At 39.1% G+C, this 22,535-nt stretch overlaps 1 protein-coding gene across 1 annotated transcript in view; it reads left to right on the forward strand.

Annotated features, from left to right (window-relative positions):
* Positions 1-261: 261 nt before the first annotated feature.
* Positions 262-22,535, forward strand: part of MPP7 (membrane palmitoylated protein 7) — a 220,590-nt gene continuing 198,316 nt past the window's right edge. The window contains exons 1-2 of the mRNA XM_008683883.2: positions 262-331; positions 16,134-16,295. Coding sequence (XP_008682105.1) covers positions 16,259-16,295 — 37 coding nt within the window. The 5' untranslated portion in view covers positions 262-331; positions 16,134-16,258. The remainder of the gene's footprint in view (positions 332-16,133; positions 16,296-22,535) is intronic.

The raw sequence follows: 22,535 nt of genomic DNA on the forward strand, positions 1-22,535 counted from the left end.
TCCCTACTGGCTTATTTCACTTAGTATAATGTTCTCAGGTTTCACTCACGTTGTAGATTGCAACGAGATTTCCTTCTTTTTTTTTTTTTTTAAAGATTTATTTATTTATTTAATTTATTTATTTATTTATTTATTTATTTGACAGAGAGAGAGAGACAGCCAGCAAGAGAGGAAACACAAGCAGGGGGAGTGGGAGAGGAAGAAGCAGGCTCCCAGCGGAGGAGCCTGATGTGGGGCTCGATCCCAGAACACCGGGATCACGCCCTGAGCCGAAGGCAGACGCTTAACAACTGAGCCACCCAGGCACCCCTAGATTTCCTTCTTTTTTAAGGTGAATAATTATACACACACACACACACACCCATTTTGTTTATTCATCTCTAAATGGGCATTTGATTTGCTTTAACCTCTTGGCTGTTGTTAATAGTGCTGCAGTGAACATGGATTTGCAAATATCTCTTTGAGATCCTACTTTCAATTCTTTTGGGTCTATAAGCAAAAGTGCTGGTTATGTGGTAATTCCATTTTTAATTTTTTGAGGAACTTTCATACTGTTTTCCATAGTGGCTGCACCATTGTAAATTCCCACCAACAAGGCACAGGGTTCCAGTTTCTCCACATTATTGCCAACAGTTGCTATTTTCTGTGTTTTGTTTTGTTTTTGTTTTGGATAGTAAATGGGTGTGAGGTGATACCTCTTTGTGATTTTGTTTGTACTTTCTTTAATGATTAATGACATTAAACATCTTTTCATGGCTTGTTGGAGAAATGTCTGTTTGAGTTCTTTGCTCATATATTTATTTTTGTTGAATTGTAGGTGCTCATTATATATTCTGGATACTAACCCCTTATCAGATATATGATACGGAAATATTTTCTTCCGTTCTGTAGATTGTCTTTTCACTCTGTTGACTGTTTACTTTGTTTCCCAGAAGTTTTAAAAGATTTTATGTAGCCCCATTTATTTATGTTTACTTTTGTTGCCTGTGCTTTTGTGTCATTCAAGAAATTGTTACCAAATTCAGTGTCGTGAAGCTTATTCCTAACTCTCTTCTTTTTAAGAGTTTTATAGTTTCAGTGTTCTGTTTAGGTCTTATTTCATGTTGATTTTTGTATATGGTGTATGGTAAGATCCAACATAATTCTTTTGCACGTGAGTATTCAGTTTTGCCAACACCACTTGTTGAAGAGATTGTCCTTTCCCAACTGAGTAGTCCTGGCACCTTGATTGAAGATCGTTCGACTGTAAGTCTGAGAGTTTTTTCCCCCTGGGTTCTGTATTCTGTTTCATTGGTCTCTATGTTTGTCTTTGTGCCAGTACCACACGATTTTGATTACTGTAGCTTCGTAATACGTTTTGAAGTCAGGAGTTGTGAGGCCTCAAACTTTTTTCTTCTTTCTTAATATTGTTTTGGGCTTTCAGAGTTCTTTGAAATCCCATATGAATTTTAGGGCAGTTTTTTGTTTCTGCAAAAAATGTCATTAGGATTTTTCATAGTGATTATAATGAATCTATAGATTGCTTTGGCTGCTGTGGACATTTCAACAATTTTAAGTTTTCCAGTCTGTGAACACAGATACCTTTCCACGTATTTGCATCTTCTTTAATTTTTTTCTAGCAGTATTTTTATAGTTTTTCAATGTATAGGTCTTTGACTTTTTGGTTGAGTTTATTCCTAAGTATTTCATTCTTTTTGATGCTATTGTCAGTATGATTGTTTTATGAATGTCCTTTCAGGGTTGTTTGTGGTTTGTGTTTGAAAACTCAGTTGATTTTTTGTGACGATTTTGTGTCCTGCACCTTTGCTCAATTTGTTTAGTCATTCTAATAATTTGTGTGTGTGTGCACACAATCTTTTGGGTTTTCTGCGTATAAGATCATGTAATGTCATCTGTGAATAGAGATAATTTTCCTTCTTCCTTCCTAATCTGGCTGCTTTTATTTATCTATTTTTTCTTGCCAAATTGCAAAACAATTATGCCTTCTAGTATTATGTTGAATAGAAGTAGTGAGAGTGGGCATCAATGCTTTGCTTATCTTAGAGGAAACGCTTTCAGTCTTTTAGCATTGAGTATGATATTAGCTGTGAATTTTTTATATATGGCCTTTATGATATTGAGGTAGCTTCCTTCTAGTTTATTGTTTTAATTGTGAAAGGTGTTTAGTCAAATGCTTTTTCTGCATGAATTGAGACGATCATGTGGTTTTGTCCTTCAGTTAACATGGTGTATCACATTTTATATGTTGAACCATCCTTGCATCCCTAGGATAAATCCAAGTTGGTAATGGTGTGTAATCCTTTTAATGTGCTGTTCAATTTGGTTTGCTAGTATTTTTAAAGGACTTTTAAATTACTGTTCATCAGGGATATTGGTCTACAGTTTTCTTGTAGTGTTTGGCTTTGATATCAGGGTAATGCTGTCCTCCAAATGAACTTGTAAGTGTTCCTTGCTCTTCAATTTGGGGGAAGAATTTGAGGAGTTTTGGTGTTAATTCTTGAAATATCTAGTAGAATTCTCTAGTGAAGTCATCTGGCCCTGGGCTTTAATTTGCTGAGACGTTTTAGATTACTGTTTCAGTCTCCTTATTAGATATTGGTTTATTCAGATTTTAAATTTATGTCGTTCACTTTGCAGATTGAATGTTTCTAGGAATCGATCCATTCCAGGTTATCAGACTTGTTGGTATATAGTTGTTAATAGTCTGTTATGGTTCTTTTTATTTCTGTGACATCAGTTATAATGTCTCCTTTTTCATTTCTGATTTTAGTTATTTAAGTCATCTCTCTTTTATTCTTAGCCTAGCTAAGAGTTTGCTAATTTTGTTGGTCTTTGGAAAAAAACCTTTTGTTTCATTAATTTTTTTCTGTTCTCTATTTCTCATATCTCTGCTTTAATAATTTCCTTTCTTTGCTAACATTCCTTTTGTAGTTCCTGGAGTTATAAAGTTGGGTTATTGATTTTAGATTTTTCTTTTTTTTTAATGTGTTTACAGCTATAAACTTCACTCTTAGCACTTGCTTTCACTACATCCCATAAGATTTAATATGTTGTGTTTTCATTTTTATTTGTCTGAAGATATTTTCTAATTTCTTTTGTGATTTATTCTTTGGCTCACTGGTTGTTTAAGTGTGTGTTGCTTAATTTCCACATATTTGTGGATTTTTATTTTTCCTTCTGTTTTTGATTTCTGGTTTCATTCCATTGAGGTCAGAAAAGATACTTGGTATGAGTTCAGACTTCTTAAATTTGTTAAGACTTGTTTTGTGGTCTAACATGTGGTCTGTCCTGGAAAATGTTCCATGTGTGCTTGAGAAAAATGTGTATTTTGTTGTTGAATAGAGTGTTCTGTATATGACTGGTGCATTTGGTCTATGGTATTGTTCAAATCCTCTGTTTCCTTATTGATTTTCTGTCTGGTCGTTCTTTCTATTGAAAGTCTTATGATACTGCTGTGTTGATGTCTGTTTTACCCTTCAAGTCTGTCAGTGTTTATTTCATATATTTAGGAGTTCTGATGTCAGGTGTATGCATATTTATGACTGTCAAAGCTTCATGGTGAGTTGACCCTTTTGTCATTATATAATATCCTATTGTGTGTTTTGTTAGTTTTTGGCTTAGTCTACTTTGTCTATTAGTATGGCCACCTTGCTCTCTCTTCGTTAGCATTTGCATGGAATATCTTTTTTCCATCCTTTCATTTTCAGCCTGTGTGTATCTTTAGGTCTAAAGTGAGTCTACTGTAGTAAACAGCATTTGGTTGGTCTTGGGTTTTGGGCTTTTTTTTTTTCCTTCCCATTCAGCTACTCTATTTCTTTTCATTAGGGAGTGCATTTACACTTAAAGTAATTACTGATAAAGAGGTTTTTTATTCCCGTTTTCTTAATTGTTTTCTGTATGTCTTTTTACTTTTTTGTCCCTCTTTTCCTTTATTGACCCTATTCCTTTATGGCCTTTTCTTTGTGTTTTAATGAGGTTTTTTTTTTTTTTTTTTTGGTCACATGCTTTGATTTGATTCCCTTTACGTTGGCTTTTGTGTATTTTCTATAGTTTTTTTTTTTTTTTTTTTTTTTTTTTTTTTTTGGTGGTTTCCATGGGCATTACGTAAAGCATCTTCAGGCTTTCACAATCTATTTTAAACTGATAACTTTAGTTGCATACAAAAACTCTACTCCTTTATGTCTCTGCCCCCACTCCCCCACTTTATGTTACTAATGTCACAAATTATATCTTTTTATATCATGTGTCTGTTAATATAGATTTATACTTTAATGCTTTTGCCTTTTAAATTCTGTAAAAGAATTAAAAGTGATTTATGCACCAACATTACAACACTGTAGGATTCTATATTTGCCCAGATATTTGCCTTTACCAGAGAGCTTTATATTTTCATATGGTTTTGTGTTGTTGTTTCAGCTTGAAGGCCTCCCTTTAGTATTTTTTGTAGGGCAGATCTGATGGTGCTTTCAGCATTTGTTAATCTGGCTGGGAAAGTTTTAGTTTCTCCTTCATCTTTAAAGGATAACTTTACAGATATAGTATTCTTGGTTGGCAGTTCTTTTCTTTCACCATGTTGAATATACCATTATCACTGCCTTCTGACCTGCAAAATTTCTGCAAAGACATTGGCTTTTAAAGAATTAGAAGTCCCCCTTTACACGATGAGTCCCTTTTCTCTTGCTGCTTACAAGATTGTTTTTTCTGTGACTTTTCACAGTTTAATTATAATGTCTCAGTGTAAGTCTCTTTGCATTTACCCTAATTGGAGTGCCTTCAGCTTCTTGAATTTATATGTCCACATTTTGCCTCAAATTTGGAAAATTTTCAGTCATTATTTCTTTAAATAGTCTCTCTGTTTCTTTCCTACTTCTCCTTCTGGGTCTCCCATAATGCATATATAGTCTTTTTATGGTGTCCTCTATGGTCCATAGGCTCTTTCCTTCATATATATATATATTTTTTTTATTCCTCTCAGTAATTTCACGTTTTCTAATTTGCTGATATTTCTGCTTGATCAAATCTGAAGTTGGATCTGTCTGGTGAATTTTTCAGTTTAATTATTGTATTCTTCAACTCCAAAGTTTATCTTTTATGAAAGTTTCTATTTTTGTGTTGATATCTTACTTTGTTCACGTGGTGTTTCCCTGATTTCATTTAGGTATCTGTTTGTGTTGTCTTTTAGCTCATTGAGCATCTTTAGAATAATTGTTTTAAATTATTTGTCAGGTAATTCTAAATCTCCATTTCTTTAGGGTTGGTTGTGGTGCTTTATTTTGTTCCTTTGATCGAACCAGAACCATCATTACTAGTTTCTTTGTAGGCCTTTTGATCTTTTGTTGAGATCTGGGCATTTGAAAAGACAATGATCTCTTCTAGTCTTAACTGACGGGCTTCACAGAGTGCAAGACCTTCACTAATCACCCTGATTAGAGATCCTGTGAACCCCTCCAACTTTTTCTGGAGATACATATTTTCTGGGCTTGTGTGTGTAATTTCTGAGGCTTTTGTTTTCTCCTCAGGCTCTCGTAATCTCTTTCCTCTCTTTGGCATCTGCCTGTGACCGTGCAGTCTCCCTGATGCTATTATGTGCCTCAGTGTTTGACTTTCTTCTCAGCAGCCTCCAACCTGGCATCCAAATTATGCTGCCTTCCTGTGAGCATTTATAGCCAGACAAGAGAGAAACCTAGTCCTTCGGACATCCCTTTAGCATGCCAAATCATTGAATGCATGTTCCTCTTTTCTCTTTCCCTCCCCTGGGGAGAAACTGGGTATTGGTTGTTTTTTTGTTTCTTTTGTTTTTTTTTATTTTTTTCCTTGATTGTTCTTCATCGAATGAGGGAAGGGGATTAAGGTAGGGAAATGCAATGAACTCTGTCTGCTTCAGTGTGGCTCTTTTTGGCTTTTACTCACTTAGGTGATACAACCACTTAAGGGGTTTCTGGAGTTGTCAGAGACAATTAGGTCTTTAAACATTGTTGTTAAGTTTCTCCTAAGGTAACAAGGGCCTGGGGTTTTTCTATTCCACCATCTTGCTAATGTCAGTCCCTGTACACATTTGGTTTTTAACTCCAGTCACTGTTAGGATATTTTACCGGTGTTACCTACCATGCCTGTACAGATAATCATGGCTGTGTTACTATTGGAGGCTTTGTTGCTAAAGGGCTATTTTTGCTAATGGTTATAATTTGACGTTCAATGTAGTTCTTTAATAAACATGAGTTTATTCTGTTTTTGGGAGTGTTAATTTTTTTCTTTTAAAGATTTTATTTGAGAGAGAAAGAGCAAGCACAAGCGGGGAGGGGCAGAAGGAAAGGGAGAAGCGGGCTCTCTGCTGAGCAGGAAACCTGATGTGGAGCTCTCTCCTAGGACCCTGGGATCATGACCTGAACCGAACGCAGAGGCTTAACAGACTCAGCCACGCAGGTGCCCCTGTGTGCGTTAATGTGAATAGGAAGTGATACTTAATTTTAATAAGTCTTGTTTTGTTGGCTGGTTTATTTTTAGGTTTTGCATAAAATTTTGAAAGTACTCTGAATTCTAGTCAGTGCTGTGGTGACATTTTGTTAATAAGAAAGATTCAGTAGTGTCTGAATCGTGTTCTTCAGCTTCTAACATAGTCCATCGTTTCCTGTACAGAACATAGAGGAATAATATCCTTAGTTAACCTTGCAAGATGTGACCGTAGTTTTCTGGAAATATCTGTGGCTATAATTAGGGTATGGGCTTTGTAGATGTGGTGTAGTCCTAAGTGTTCAAAACCAATGGATTGGAGCCTGGGGATATTGTTTTCCGACCTACCTGAGGTTTTGGGTGGTCAGAGAAGGCACGGTATCGGGACTGAAGAGCAAGCTAGCGGATGTGGACATGAAGTGGGCAGTTTTCTTGTTTATAAATAAGCAGCATAAAATAAAACAAGAATATTAAAGGAAAGGTTGTGGGAAGGGGGAAGGTAATCTTTGAGCATCTGGTGCGTTTCCAGTGCTTTAGACAGATTTCAGTTAGCCACCACCAAAAGTAAGTGAGTCACAGATAGTATTTCTATTTGACAGCTAAGAAGACTTAACGGCAAAGGTTAAATAAGAGAGTTAAGGGGCAGCATGGTATAGTGTGATTGGCAGTGTGGACATCAGGTCCGTATGTGCTGGCATTAGAATCCTTTCAAGCTGTGGGCTTAAGGTAAGTTGCTTAAAAATTCAGTTTCCTCGTCTGTAAAGTTATCGTAGTGCTTATTACATTATACGATTATTGTAAGAATTAAATGAAACCATGCATGTGGAGTTTTTAACCTAATGTCCGGGAATTGTATGCACTCAATGTTATTTGTCACTAACAAACATAAATTATATATAGACATATAAATATAAATAATAAATATATAAATATATAGAAATGTATATATATATATGTTGAGTTTTTAACCTAATGTCCAGGAAATTGTATGCACTCAATTAATGTCATTTGTCACCAACATTTATATATGTATGTATTTCTATTTATATATACATATATTTATATACTTATTCATAAATATGTATATATAAATATATAAAATATGTATTTATGTTTATATATTTGTATTTATATGTTTATACATTACATATAGGTACACACATACATATAATTTAAATTGGTATTTTATAGATTTCCCAGGGTCTCCTATCTTGTAAGTTGTGCCTGTGGCATGTGGCAGAATCAGGAGACCGGTCTCTCACCAAAGCCTGTATTCTTTTCATTATAGAACCTCAAAAAGTTTGCTGGATTGGAGGAAGTGAGAAGTAGAGTGATGAAAATGAGGTCGAAGAGTGTTAATAAAGCTGTCATCTGTTGATTGGCTGCTATGGGTTAGGTGTTTTACTTATGTCATTGCATTTAATCTCATTCCATTAAATAGCCTGGCCAAGACCAGGGAGTGAGTACGGCAGAGCTGCTCTGTCTCATTTCAAAATCTGTGCTCTTCTCATTAGGCAGTGCTGTCTCCCCGTAGGTAAACTAATGAGGTTATTTGGACCGTGAAGGAAAAGGGAGCTCTTGGAGGGTTGGAACTGGTCACACAAAGAAGGACTTCTGACTAAGGTTCATTACACAGTTTTTAAGGACACATGATGATATGGGTTCCAGCTTTAGGGAAATCTAGTGGGGGATGAAAGCCCAAGAAAAATAGAAAATTATGTTGATGTATCTTAATTATCAAAGATGATTACAAGATTGGTTTTTCCAATAGAGAGGACATAAGACAGTGCTGATGGAATGCTGGGATGGATCTGGAGTTGGAAAATATGAAGTTACCATTCTCTCCTGCCCCCAACAATTAGAGGAAAGTGCCAAAATATAGGGAAGAAAAAAAGAAAAAAAAGAAAGTAGGTCATTGACGGTTAATGGTATAATCTTGAAGACTATCCAAGACTTTTTAGTAGGGGGTGGTAGAACATCGATATGATGAAAACAAGTCATCATCAGAAAAGAAGTGTCCCACTGTGCCCAACACTAGAAATGCCACCGGTTTTACTTGAGGACGGTCTGACGGAAAACCCTGGGGTCGTGATGCACTGATTTGCTGAAGATGCTTTGCGGAGTCTGGAATGAGGTCAGCGCTTGTGAGTGTCAGTGCATTCATTATACCAGTGCTTCCAGACGGGGGAACCTGAGTGAGTGAGTGCGACAGTGACAATGTGTGCCTTCTTGCCGAGAACCCTGGCCGGGGGCCGCCCTGACATGTGTGGTTAATGCCCCTTTTGGGCAAGGGACCCAGGGGTCCTTGCAGACTTCCCTAATAGCTTTAAAGCTCGGGTGTCTTTACCTGGGGGTTATAAAGCAGTATTTCTCCTCTTTTGAGTCTTCAGAGTTCTATAGGATTCTTTCAATGGGATTCTATTTTTTCTCTTGCTTTGGTATGTTCCTTTCCATTTGTGGAAAGGAGATAATGTGAGTTTTGTGTTACGTAATAATTGAACCCTCTTGAGTTTGTGAAACGTGGGGTGTTTTTAATCTTTCATAATTTTTCCCTTTTCCTCAAGAGCCAGGATTTTTTGTGTTTGGTTGTATAAAGCATATTTGCTTACATATAGCAGCCTAACATGTTGCCAGTTTTAAGTTAGTTTTAATTTTCTTGGTGTACTGACAGATTATAAGAGTCTCGGAATAGACAAAATTCAAATGTGATTTTTTTGTATGATTAGGAACTGCATAGTTTAAAAATCTGTATCTGTTGTTTTGCATACATTTCTGCATTGAACAGTGGAAGTAGTTTTTAAAAGCTCATTTCCTTCGAATGTTTAAAAAATAATAAAAATATGACTGGAAAGCATGCTACTTCTAGAGTTAAGGGACTAGCAGGTAGGGTGTCATAGCATAGAATAGTGGTCGCCAAACCCAGCCCTCTCTGTCTCTGTAAATAAAATATTATAGGAACAAAGTCATAGTAAGTATTGCCTTGTTGAGACAGAGACCATATGGACCACGAAGGCTAAAATATGCCTTTTGCAGGATTGTGTGCTTATCCTGGCATAGAATAGCCGCTCTTGACTTTTAGGGTCTCTGGACATTTTTACACTCTTAAAATTTATTAAAGACTCCGAAGAATTTTATTTATATGCATTATGCTGATGTTTACCATATTGGAAATTAAAACTGAATAATGAAAAAAATTCTTTCAATTCATTTAAAAATAACAACATTAGGGGTTTCTGGCTGGCTCAGTTGGTAGAGCGTGTGGCTCTTGATCTCAGGGTTGTGAGTTCCAGCCCCAAACTGGGTGTAGAGGTTACTTAAAAATAACAAATACTAAACTTGTTACCTGTTAACATAAAATTTTTTTTTAAAGAGAGGTGGATTGAGAGAGAGAGAGAGGGAGGGAGGGGCAGAGAGAGAGAGGGAGAGAGAATCTCAAGCAGGCTCCATGCCCAGCACAGAATACGAGGTGGGGCCTTGAGATCCTGACCTGAGCCAAAATCAAGAGTTGGATGTCTAACTCACTGAGCCACCCGGGTGCCCCCAAATAACATTTCTATGAAAAATAACTTGTTTCCCCAAACAGAAAACTTCAGTAAGTTGGGATTTCTCTAGTGCCTGGATTAATAGGCACCATTTCCATATCCATACTTTTCAATTTGTTGCTGTATGTTTTGGTTGGAGGATATGAAGAAAATCACACAGGTCTGCAGATGGAAAAGGGACGGGGGTTTTGATAGCCCCTTCGGTGAATTGTGGAGAGTCTTGATACAACACCGAAACTTGTTGCATGGTTGTTTATTAAAGGGAGTTGCAATGTGGAATCTGAAAATGTATCCCTAAACTCATCATATTGGAACTGTGAAATCCACTGCTCTGTCTTGCACTTTGAATGAATCTTTTATTCATGCATGATTTTCTAATGTCATGTATGGAGATTTTTTTCTAAAATACTGGTTCACCGTCCACACGTAGACACTATTTAAAAAATCACATTGCTTAATATCACCGCTGATCTCAGAAGATCCTTCGGTATTGGGAAGCTACTGGAACTATGCAGAATGGGGGCCGGGTTCTGGTGTGTGCATTTCTCAGCACCTCGCAAAGGGAGGCCAAGGAAGCCTCTAGTGGACCCGAGTTTTATACAATTCTGTTTTTTTGCTCAAAAGCTTATGTTTCATCATTAGCAACACATACTGTCAGTTTTATTCAAAGTCCCAGACTCATTTCGTTCATTTTCGAAAAAATGTTTACCAAATACTCAAGCCTGATTAAGATAAGTAGCTGAATAACTTGTCTTTCAGTTCTTTCATATTATTTCATTTTTTTAAAGATTTTTATTTATTTATTCGACAGAGATAGAGACAGCCAGCGAGAGAGGGAACACAAGCAGGGGGAGTGGGAGAGGAAGAAGCAGGCTCATAGCGGAGGAGCCTGATGTGGGCTGATCCTGCCGGGATCACGCCCTGAGCCGAGAAGGCAGGCCGCTTTGCCGCTGTGCCACCCAGGCGCCCCTCAGTTGTTCTTTTAAGTAAAAATAGTTCTGCATGAAATAGCTGGTTTGGTTTGCAGAAACTATCACACAGGTGTTTATCTTTGAGACAAACATGACTTCATGTAGGCAGCAACGCCTTCTATGTCCTCATTTCATCGCACCAAATACTGAAAAGACGGACACGGAAGAGGCAGTTATTCAGTAATTTGATTAAGAACTTTTTACTTCATTAAGAACATTCTAGAGTGCACATTTTTTAAAAAAGATTTTATTTATTTATTTGACAGAGAGAGAGTCAGCCATCGAGAGAGGGAACACAAGCAGGGGGAGTGGGGAGAGGAAGAAGCAGGCTCCCAGCGGAGGAGTCCGATGTGGGGCTCGATCCCAGAACGCTGGGATCATGCCCTGAGCCTAAGGCAGACGCTTAACGACTGAGCCACCCAGGAGCCCCTAGGGTGAACATTTTTTTCTCTTTCTCCTCCTCCCCTGTCTTCTTTTTCTTCTTTTTTAATGCGCATGCTTGGCACTGAAGAGTGCAAAGATGCATCGTCTCAGTTTGGTACTAGTGGTTTTTCCCCTCGTTACTTTTCACCATCAGTGCGGATATTGACACATTACAAAAGGCAAATGGTGTCTCAGTATTTTTATGAAAATAATTTGAGGGGCGCCTAGGTAGCACAGTCGTTAAGCGTCTGCCTTCGGCTCAGGGTGTGATCCCGGTGTTATGGGATCGAGCCCCACATCAGGCTCCTCCGCTGGGAGACTGCTTCTTCCTCTCCCACTCCCCTGCTGTGTTCCCTCTCTCACTGGCTGTCTCTCTGACACATAATAAGAAATCTTTAAAAAAAAAATAATTTGACCTCATGAAGCCCCTGTGAGAGGGTCTTGGAGACCAGTGGGGGTCTGCAGACCACACTCCGAGAACTGCTGGTGTCAATGGTATAAATACCATCTTAGATAAGCAGATCTAAGCCACTTAGCTACTTGTTGCCTCCTTTATTGTCCTACAGTTTCTCAATGTTAACAAGTACCAGTTTGCTGCTTACATTGGCTAATATATAACTAATCTTTCAGATCAAGCCTTTAAAAAAATCTCCGATATATATTTTTTAGAAGAAGTTTATTCTTTGTGTTATTTTACGGCTCTATCAGGTTTTGAAAGTGTAACCTAGAATATTTGTAACTGGTGAAATAACCTGCAGTTGGATTACTGGGTACAGTTACAGTCTCCTGAAACAGTAGCATATTAATAGGATTTTTAAATACTTATGACAAGTTAATTCAAAGGTTTCATGTTTGGGGTACCTGGGTGGCTCAGTCGGTTAAGCCTCTGACTCTTCAGCTCAGCTCATGATCTTGGGGTCGTGAGATTGAGCCCCGTGTTGGACTGCACGCTCAGCGGGGAGTCTGCTTGAGATTCTCTCTCTTTTCCTCCCCCTGCTTCTCTCCCTGCTCACGTTCTCTCTCTCTGTCAAATAAATACATACATAAAATCTTAAAAATGTTTTCATGTTCTTGCATACAAGAGGCTGGTTGCCCCGGGACCGACCTTGATCAGAGCGTGGGAACTTACAGTCGCTACATCTGGAGATGTTCGAGGGGCTAGAGGCAGCATCAGTCCCCAATGGCGAGGGATTTAATCAGTCGTGCCTATAAAATGAAGTCTCCATAAAAACCCGAAAGGACAGAGTTCAGAACGCTTCTGGGTTGGTGAACGGGTGGACGTGCGGGGATGGGGAAGGAGAGTCGAGCACCGGGAGAGGGGAGGGCACGGGAGCTCTGCGCTCCTTCCCACACACTTGCCCTGCGCTTCTCTCCCATCTGGCTGTTCCGGAGTTGTATCATTTTATAATAAACCGGTGGTCTAGGCAGTCAGTGTTTTCCTGAGTTCTTTGAGTGGCTCTAGCAGCTTAAGAAAAACCAAGCAGGAGTTCTTGGGAACCTCCGATTTATAGTGAATTGATCAGAAGCACAGGTGACCCGCCTGAATTTGGGATGGACATGGGGGGTAGGGCAGTCTCGTGGGACTGTGCCCTTAACCTGTGGGATCTGATGCCTCCTGCGGTAGAGAGTTGCCAGAATGGAATTAAATCGTAGAACACTCAGCACGTGCTGCGGAATTGCCAGACGTGTGGAAAACCGCCGTGGGTGGCAGAAGCGAAGTGGTGTCACAGTGAAGTATTGAGAGGACGGGAGGCACACAGGAGGAGTATATATTTCTTAACAGTTGTGTGTGCCTATTAATGAAAATTTCTGCAGATGACTGTTTCTCTGGGTGCCTTAAGACCTTGCTTCACTGAAAATTAAAAAAAAAACAACCCAAAAAACTTTCAGCGACAAACACTTGCACTTCCGTGGTTGGCCATTAGATGTCATGAGTGTCACGGGAGCCCTAAGGGTTACCCAAGGCCAGTAGAAATTGAACATTGTAAGCTCGTAGACCTTCACGTATTTCACTGTTTCCACATGATCGATGCCAGAAGAACCTGATACTGTGTGATATATAGAAGCAAGGTACAACTGGAATAATGAAATTTCAAAAATAAGCCTTTTTAAAGGAGGGTTGTAATAGTTCTATTGGGTATTGTAAATGTTTCAGGTGCACTTGATACCGCTGTCGGGTTCCTGGCGTTTGGGTCTCTCTCTGTTTTATGGAAAGATGGATTGAACTTCAATTTAAGAATATTCGGTAATCCCTCTCAGGACGTACTGTAACAGCTGGTATTTTTGTGTTGTAGTAAATCGATTCCATACAACAGTCAGTAATAATTATGGCTGCGTTCTGACAAATTCCAAAGTATTTTCAATAAATTTAGCCAAAGAAAATAACATGATTACTACAAAAATTTAGCTCCGTTTGAGAGCTAAACCCAGCAACTCTGCTTCATTCCACAGAATAGTAAGCATTTTTACCGGTTGGGATTTTATCAAACCATTTACTTTTTGTTCATATACTTATCTATGTTCTGAGAAGATAATTGCTTTGTAGCATATATTTCTTAAGTAATATGACTCGGGAAAAATTTAACCTTGGGTGTTCGTCATGAGATAAAAAGTGAGAAATGCCGAGGCCTTTCATGAGTGGCTTTATGTGTACGGCAGTAATATCAACTCGGAAGGATGTTTTGCTGTGGGAATGTAAGGTTGTCTTAGTATTAATAGAGTGCTTGATATAAGATCACTTATATGGTGCTTGTGGTTTATAAGAGTGAAGCATCGTAAGGTCTTTAAAGCGTGAAGAAAGGGGTCGTATGTGTGGTATAGACCATTGTATATTTCTGTAGTTAAACAATCTGTACTATTTAAATTATGATTTATAGCATAAAGAGTTTAAATTATCTGCATAACACACACATGTAATAACTGCCTCCCCACACGCATATACATATGCCCTAATGGTAGAAATGCGTGTGTGTACGCTTCACACATTTCAACCGTTTCCTTTTTTTTCCTCAGCAAAGCAGAAGTCTTACTGAGCGCATTCTTTAAATCATGTATGGTCTGTTTCTTACTTTCTTTGTGTCCGAATTAAGGAACACTTGTATGTAGTTGAATGTTAATCCTGATTACTAGAATAATTTGTGAAAGCAAAGCAGAGTTGCCACTTAAAATTATTGGGGAAACAGCCTCAGAGGTGGGCATTAATGAAACTTCGCTTTTCTCACTTACATTTCGCTTCGTGATTTCTATTTTATTTGGTATTGAAAATAACTGCCCTCATACTTTCAATTAACGGTCTTCTCTGCGTATTTTAACTTCGTCAACCTTTGTAATATGAAACAAAATGCAGGTTATTGCATCAGATCGTCTGGTTCAAGGTAGTCCCTTTGGTGAATTTTTTCATACTAATGTTCGCTTTGATAGTTAAAAAGCTAATTTAGAAGGTTTTAATAGAATTTTGCAGTTTAGACTCAAGTGAAATTTGGCAAGCTCATTATTCCTTATTCTGTAATATGAATCAGCAATTTAAAGGCTTCACGGGTTGAAGTGAGCCAGTTTTCTGAGTGTTTACAATATCTGTTTTTCTTGTTAATATATGTTAAAATATGCTTTTAAATTACTGAATTTGCTTTATAGAGAACTGGGGGAAAATGCATTAAAAATGCACTGAAACACACTGTGTGGGTCTTCTGATTTCTAAAAAAAAATGTAAATGGAGTGTGTTTTCCGTTATTAGGCAGCAGTGGTCCAAATTTAAACCACATGGCCTTCTCCTAGGTGTCAGGCCAGCGTAAATTTTAATCTCGCTACTTTCTTTTATGTTTTCATTTTATAATCTCATTGCCCGAATTGCACAGCTCCAGTCCTCGTAGGCCAGCATTTCTTGTTTGCTGGTCACGTGCCAGACACTGTGTTGTGAGCCTTAGCGTATTTAATCATCAAACGATTCTAGATCGCTGTTATCTCCATTTGTAGATGCGGAAGTGCAGCGCAGTGAGATTAAATAAATTGTCCAAGATCACAGATTTAGCAGGTTGAGAGATTAGGCCAAACTCTGGAGTCCTTGCTCTTCAGCTACGAGACAAGAGCCCCTTACTGCTTATGTCGGGATAAACTGCAGTTGAGACAACTTTTGAAAAAAATTGGTATTTTTCAAAGTGCATCAAAGCTTCGTTTTTTACTCAAACAATTGACTTTTGTGTATTAGCTTGGATTGGGAGGTCTCGTTTAGATTGTTAACCCTTCTGTGACTCTCTAACACCTTCGAGTCTAGTAGTTTCTCCAGGTGAGTCGAAGTTTCAGTTGGAGAACTTTGCAGTTGGCATATTAGGAAGAGCTATTTGAAAAATTGCAAGTATTTATAAGCTGTTGACCATCCATAGTCACTGTTCTACATTAGAAATATAGCGTGGAATCACAGTAACAGAGGCAGAGGATTTGAGAATAGCACTGGCGTTAAAAACCTTTACGTTCTCAGTCTTCATTCATCAGTCCTCAGACCAACTGCAAACACCTTTCAGGAAGCCTTGATTCGTGCATGAGGAGATTTTGTGGTTTTTAATTAGAATTCTACATCCAAATCAAAAACTCCCACACTTGATATGTGCACGTAGCATGGACACAAAATGTGGAGGAATTGTGATCTTTCTGGTAAGCGTGTTGGAATAAGAACTCTGAATTAGTTGCAGAATGGTGCAATTTAGTAGTCTTCCCTATTATTATTTTTAAAGTGTTTTTCTTCTCTTTTTAGAAACGGCCTGCTCCGTACATAAATCTTGGTCGGCAGCGTGGCTGCAGGCCACCGAGCTGGAATTCCCTGCGGCTTTCTAAGTGGAGAGTGTTTGGTGTGTGCCGTCCCAGCCTGCGGCTTGCATCATGCCAGCTTTGTCAACAGGATCTGGGAGCGACACAGGTATGTGAACCCACGAGGGGCACGTCTCCTTGCATCCTGACTGAAATTTTCTTGTTCACAGTGGAAAACAGCGTTGCTTTAAGTAAGTGCAAACAAATCAGGCTTGTTTTTCTGTCACCCACGCGAGGGGCACAAAATCAACTCCGATGCGTCCTTGCAAGAGAAATGCTGTCAAAGGACCTTGACTGACCACTGCTTTCTCCAGGTCGTGGAGGCTCGTGTGGATGCTGTCGTGCGGTCTTGCCTTTTGGAATCATGCCAGGCGTTGAAATTGCTTTAAAAAAAATGAATAATTTAAAACATACCGAAAAGCATGGCAAATACCTTGATATTCCTATTATTCCTCACTCAGATTTGCTAACAGGTATGAACCTTCTGCCATACTTCAGACCTCTCACTTTTTTCAGAAAGGAATCATAGTCTACCCCATTCTGGCATTTTCTTTCTTCCTGTCCCCAGAGGTCAAAAAACTATTCTGAAGTTGATCTGTATCATTAAGGGATTCAGGTAAAACAAACAAGCATATTTCACCTTTATTATCGGTGGTAAGATTCAGTGGTACTTCGAATAGAGGGTTCCAAGAAAGGGAAGAAACTCATGGATGTATGTTACGTGTAAAATCCTCTCCTCCTGAACTGTTTCAGGAGGTGGGAGAGGGAGGTCAGTGCCCCTTTGAAGTCTTATTCTGGGGCTCCCCAGAAGCAGCACTTTTTATTTTTCATTTAAAAGAAATTTTAATTAAAATGTGTGTGTGTTTTTTTTTCTTTCTTTTTTTTTTTTTTTGTGAGGTGGACACACAATGTTACATTAGTTTCAGGTGTACAACATAGGGATTGAGCTTCTCTTAGGTTGTGCTGTGCTCACAAGTGTGGCTGCCATCTGTCACCACGCAGCACTGCTACAGTATCATTGACTGTATTCCTTACGCTGTACTTTAACGCCTGTGACTTGGTCATTGCATAACTAGGAGCCTGCGTCTCCCACGCCCCTTCACCCATTTCGCCCATCCCCCCAGCCGCCTCCCCCTGGCAACCATCAGTTTGTTTTCTGTATTTATAGGTCTGAGAATCAGCACTTTTTATTTTATTTGTATTTATATAATTATTTTTTTAAAGACTTTATTTATGTATTTGACAGAGAGAGCCAGAGAGAGAGAACACAAGCAGGGGGAGTGGGAGAGGAAGAAGCAGGCTTCCAGCGGAGGAGCCTGATACGGGGCTCGATCCCAGGACCGTGGGATCACGCCCTGAGCTGAAGGCAGACACTTAACAACTGAGCCACCCAGGCGCCCCTAGATTCAGCACTTTTTAAAAACTCGTGGACCCTTCGCGGAACTATTAAAACAGAATGTGAGCGGGGGCAAGGAGCTATGCCTTACATTTTTAAGACCCCCTCAAAAGAAGTGGGGTAGTGCGTGGCTAAAAATCATGGTCTGTGTGTTGTGCTGACCGTCCCGAATTTGGTTGCCAACGGTGACATTCTGTAAGCAGTGGAGATAGCCGTCTTCAGTGTGGGCAGTTCCTGGTACCATAATTTTAACAAAGCTGAACCACGAATTTGGAAATACCGTTCTTTTGCTCTTTCAAGCATATCCGTACTTACCTTTTGGCAAGTTTTGTCTCGTCTTTATCCATCAGTAATGATTTTTTCCACTGTAATTTACACCAAGGATTAGTTTTTCTTAGGAAGTGATTTTGATTTTCAAATACATAAAACTTTTTTTCTCAAGACATTCACTTGGAAGCCAGGTCCTTTGGAAAAAAAATTTTTTTCTTCGTTTTAGTTTTTATATAGTCCCACATTGTGTTCTACTTTATAAAATGAATGATTTAACTTTCCATAGTGGTTTGGGAAATTATAGATAAAAATTTATTTGAACCATAAATTTACTGCAGTTGTGTAATGAATAAGTTTTATGCCTTGCTACTCGCCAAAAAATGCCTCCGTTTAATTGAATGCAAAATATTGTTGCTTACCGCTATCTCGAGGAATGATTAAAATGGAATTATTTATAGTTCATGGGGCAGTCGCAGGGTCGCTCATGAAAATAGCAGAGGCTACTCAGAATTTGAAAAGGACTGTTCCACACGTAGCTGGCTCATGGGGTGCAAATCTCAAGTGCCCGTGTGACTCACACCTTGCTTTGGGATATTTTTTGACCCTTATGTCCCAACAAGCAGAGTCAAGCAGAGAAGACGTGCCTGTTCCAAGAGTCCCTGCATTCAGGGAAGCTCCATCCAAACATGGCGCACGCATGAGACGCTTACGGTTCCCTTGTAGTTCCTTGTAGACCAGACGCAGTTTACCGGTCAGGGGTCTTCTGTACCCTAGGCAGTGTTGCTTAGCAGTGTCCTGTCCAGGGTCCGGAGCGAGAGAGCATAACCCATGTAGCAGGAGAGCGGCTCACAGCCACTCTGATGCCCATAGGACTCACGTGGGAAACTCCTCTCGGATACTTTCAGTGTAAAACTTAGACCATGTCTCCCCCTCTCCTTTCTACTTACTTCACTTAAGGAAAAAAAAAGTTTAATTACACAAGTAATCCATAAAAACATTCTCCTCATCAAAGATGCGTAGATAAAAAAAGGAAAGGAATTCTCTACCCACCCTTTCCCTGCCCCCGGTCTCATTTTCTTTCTCCGTTTGATGAGTATCCTTCAAGAACGTTCTGTACGTTCAGCAGTTATATATGGATGTACATAAATACATTGTTTTAGGTCTTTTTGTTCTTTTTAATCAGCTCTGGACTGTTCTGTAACGTTCTTTCCTATACCAAGTAAGGTCTCAGAACTGTATTGCCACGGTGCGTGCGTGCGTGCGTATTTGTATATCTGTATAACCTTTCTGTCTATGCGTACGTCTGGATATCTGCCTCATTCTTCTAAACTAAGGCCCCCTTCTCCGTAGTATCACCATTTAGTGAACTTACTGCTGTTGATGTGGATGTACATAAATACATTGTTTTAGGTCTTTTTGTTCTTTTTAATCAGATTCTGTCATACTCTGGACTGTTCTGTAACGTTCTTTCCTATACCAAGTAAGGTCTCAGAACTGTATTTCCACGGTGCGTGCGTGCGTATTTGTATATCTGTATAACCTTTCTGTCTATACGTACGTCTGGATATCTGCCTCATTCTTTTAAACTAAGGCCTCCTTCTCCGTAGTGTCACCATTTAGTGAACCTTACTTCTGTTGATGAAAGACTTGGTTTTGCTCCTTTTGTAATATTTTGGAAGAAAAGATTTAAATATTGAATGGGTGTTATCAAATTAAAGCGCTTAATGATCCACGGACAGTGCATTAAGGATTCTTTCCCCCATGTTCTTGCCGAGCTTCAGTATTACAAGCCTTTATAATTTTTACCCATCTGATGGGTAAAACATGGTATCTTAAATGTTAGATGTGCATTACTACTGATACTGAGCATATTTCCATTTGTTTAATGGCCATTTGTTCCTGTGCTGTGTCAGTTCATATCCTTTCCCATTTTTCTATTGGTTTTCATTTTGGTACATTTTTACAGAATCGCTTTGACTTTTGTATATTATGGGGCATTTTAGGTTGAATACCATTTTTTTTGGTCAACCATTTGTCCTTTTTTCCATAAGTAGTATCATTTCTTTTCTTTTCTTTTTATTTTTTGAAAGATTTTATTTATTTATTTGACAGAGAGAAAGAGACAGCCAGCGAGAGAGGGAACACAAGCAGGGGGAGTGGGAGAGGAAGAAGCAGGCTTCCAGCAGAGGAGCCTGATGTGGGGCTCGATCCCAGGACTGGGATCGTGCCCTGAGCTGAAGGCAGATGCTAATGACTGAGCCACCCAGGCACCCAGTATCATTTCTTTTATTGAGGTTGATAACTTTTATGTGGACAAATCAATCTTTTCTGTATGGTTAATGCTTTTTTTCCTTAGGCTTTCCTATGTACTGCAAGGTCATGAAGCTATTCTCAAGACTTTCTTCTGATAATGAAAATCATTTGTTTTTACACATTTGGAATTTCGGTCCAACTGTGATTTATGTGTGGGCTGAAACGGTAATCCAATTTTATTTCCCACATGAACAGCCAGTAGTCCCGAAATCGGTTATTCAGTAGTCTATCCTTTGGACATAAATTTGTAATATCCCCTCTGTTATACACCAGTATTACATATATGTTCTGAAACATGTATGTTTCTTTCTTGGCTTTTTAAAAAAAAAATAATTTTAATGGACCTAATGTTTTAGAGCAATTTGAGATTTACAGAAAGATTATGAAGAGAATACAGAGTTCCAGTACACTTTAAATCATGTTTCCCTGATTATTAACATCTTACCTTAGTTTGGTACATTCATTTCAGTTAGTTAATCAGTATTGATACACTATTATTAACTATATACTTTATTCAGATTTTCTTAGTTTTCCCCTAATTTCTTCTTCTTTTTTTTTGCTCCAGGATGTCCTCTAACATTTAGCTGTCGTTGTCTCATGAGGCTCCTCTTGGCTGTGAAGTTTTCTCAGACTTTCCTTGTCTTTGGTGACCTTGACCATTTTTAGGAGTACTAGTCAGGTGTGCTCTGGAATTCCCCTCTATTGGAATTTGTCTGATGTAAAGTGCCATTGTTATCTTACCAAGGGTGCATACTCTCAGCTTGACCCATGACTGTCGATGTTGGCCGACAGGGGGACGTAGTATTTGTCGGGTTTCTCCCCTGTGAAGTTATTCTCTTTTCCCATTCTTTCCATCTTGTACTTTTTGGAAGGAGGTCTCTATGTGGAGCCCACACTAGAGTAGTGTGTCATGCTCCCCCTCCTTTAGAAGCTAAAGTATCAGGGTGGCTGGCTGGCTCGGTTGGTTAAGCGTCTGCCTTCAGCTCAGGTCATGATCTTAGGGTCCTGGGATCAAGCCCCACGTTGGGCTCCCTGTTCAGCGGGGAGCCTGCTTCTCCCTCTGCCTGACACTCCACCTGCTTGTGCTCTCAGTCTGTCAAATAAATAAATAAAAATCTGTAAAACAAAACAAAAAGAAGCTAAAGTATCTATATAATATATCTGGAATATTTTGTCTCTTTTCTCCCATTTATTCAGTGATATATTCGTATCAATGTGGACTCATGGATATTGATTGATATTTTGGGTTATAATCCAAACCAGAATTTATTTTGTTGTTCAAATACTCTAGTTTTGGCTGTCAGGAGCCGTTTCAGTCGGCTCCCATCAGTGTGGGCTTGCTTGTTTAGTTTTAACAGTTCCTTACTTTTGGCACTACAAGGTGCCCTGGGCTCATTTTACAGTGCTCCAGCCCTGGACTCAGCCATTTCTCCAGGGAGCCCTAGTGCCTTTTACTGGGGAATGGGATTAGAACCCAGGATCTGGGTGATGGTTTGCACATGGCTACCAGAGTGTTGTTTCTTTGAGGTCCTCTCATCTGACAGCGAAGAAATACGTGTGTGTACGCTAACCCACGTGGATCCACGCATTATAAACATTTGTGTGCGATCAGCTGTAACTGCACTTGGCTAAACACGAATTCTTACTGAGGTCGCCAACTCTGATCCATTAACAAATGGATCATTTTAGCCTCCTGCCCTTGCGGCTTTGTCAGTTCCCATTCGCAGCAGTGCGAAGCCTGGCTGCCACCATCCACCGTCCATTTACGTCATCACTTCCACGCCGCGTGTGAAGCAGGATCAGAACTGTTAACCTGTACCTCACGGCAAACCACTTTGATCAACTAGGGAGTTGGCCGTGTTTTATTCCTCTGATAGTACCATTTAATCTTACGGAATCATTCCTTTCGAGCAGAGTACCTATGTTAGTTCTAGTTTTGTAAATTCAGGAAGTGTGGTTTTTTTTTCAAACATCATATAATATGAAATATGTACACAGAAATACACATAAAACTTTTAAAGACAGTTTTGAAACTGGTTGTAACGCCAGTAGCCATGTGATCACCATCTGGTCCAAGGTATCAAGCATCCTGAAAGCAACCTGTGTATTTCTTCCCATTCACAATCTCTTCAACGTCCTTGGAGGTGGACATTAAAAAAAAAAAAAAATCCTGTTTTACACTATACATAAAACCTAGTTTATGATTTATGTAAGCTCCCTAGGCAATGTAGTTTACTTTCGCTTTTTGTTGACTTTAGAAATGGGATTATACCCTATGAATTGGAGTCGTTCTGCGTCTTACAACCCCCTTCTCTTGTTCTGTGGCTCGTCTTCCCGTTCTTGGTGCTGTCCTCCCCTATTCTGTATGCA

This window comes from Ursus maritimus, unplaced genomic scaffold, assembly GCF_017311325.1.
Source record: "Ursus maritimus isolate PB19 unplaced genomic scaffold, ASM1731132v1 scaffold_31, whole genome shotgun sequence".
Taxonomy (NCBI): Eukaryota; Metazoa; Chordata; class Mammalia; order Carnivora; family Ursidae; genus Ursus; species Ursus maritimus.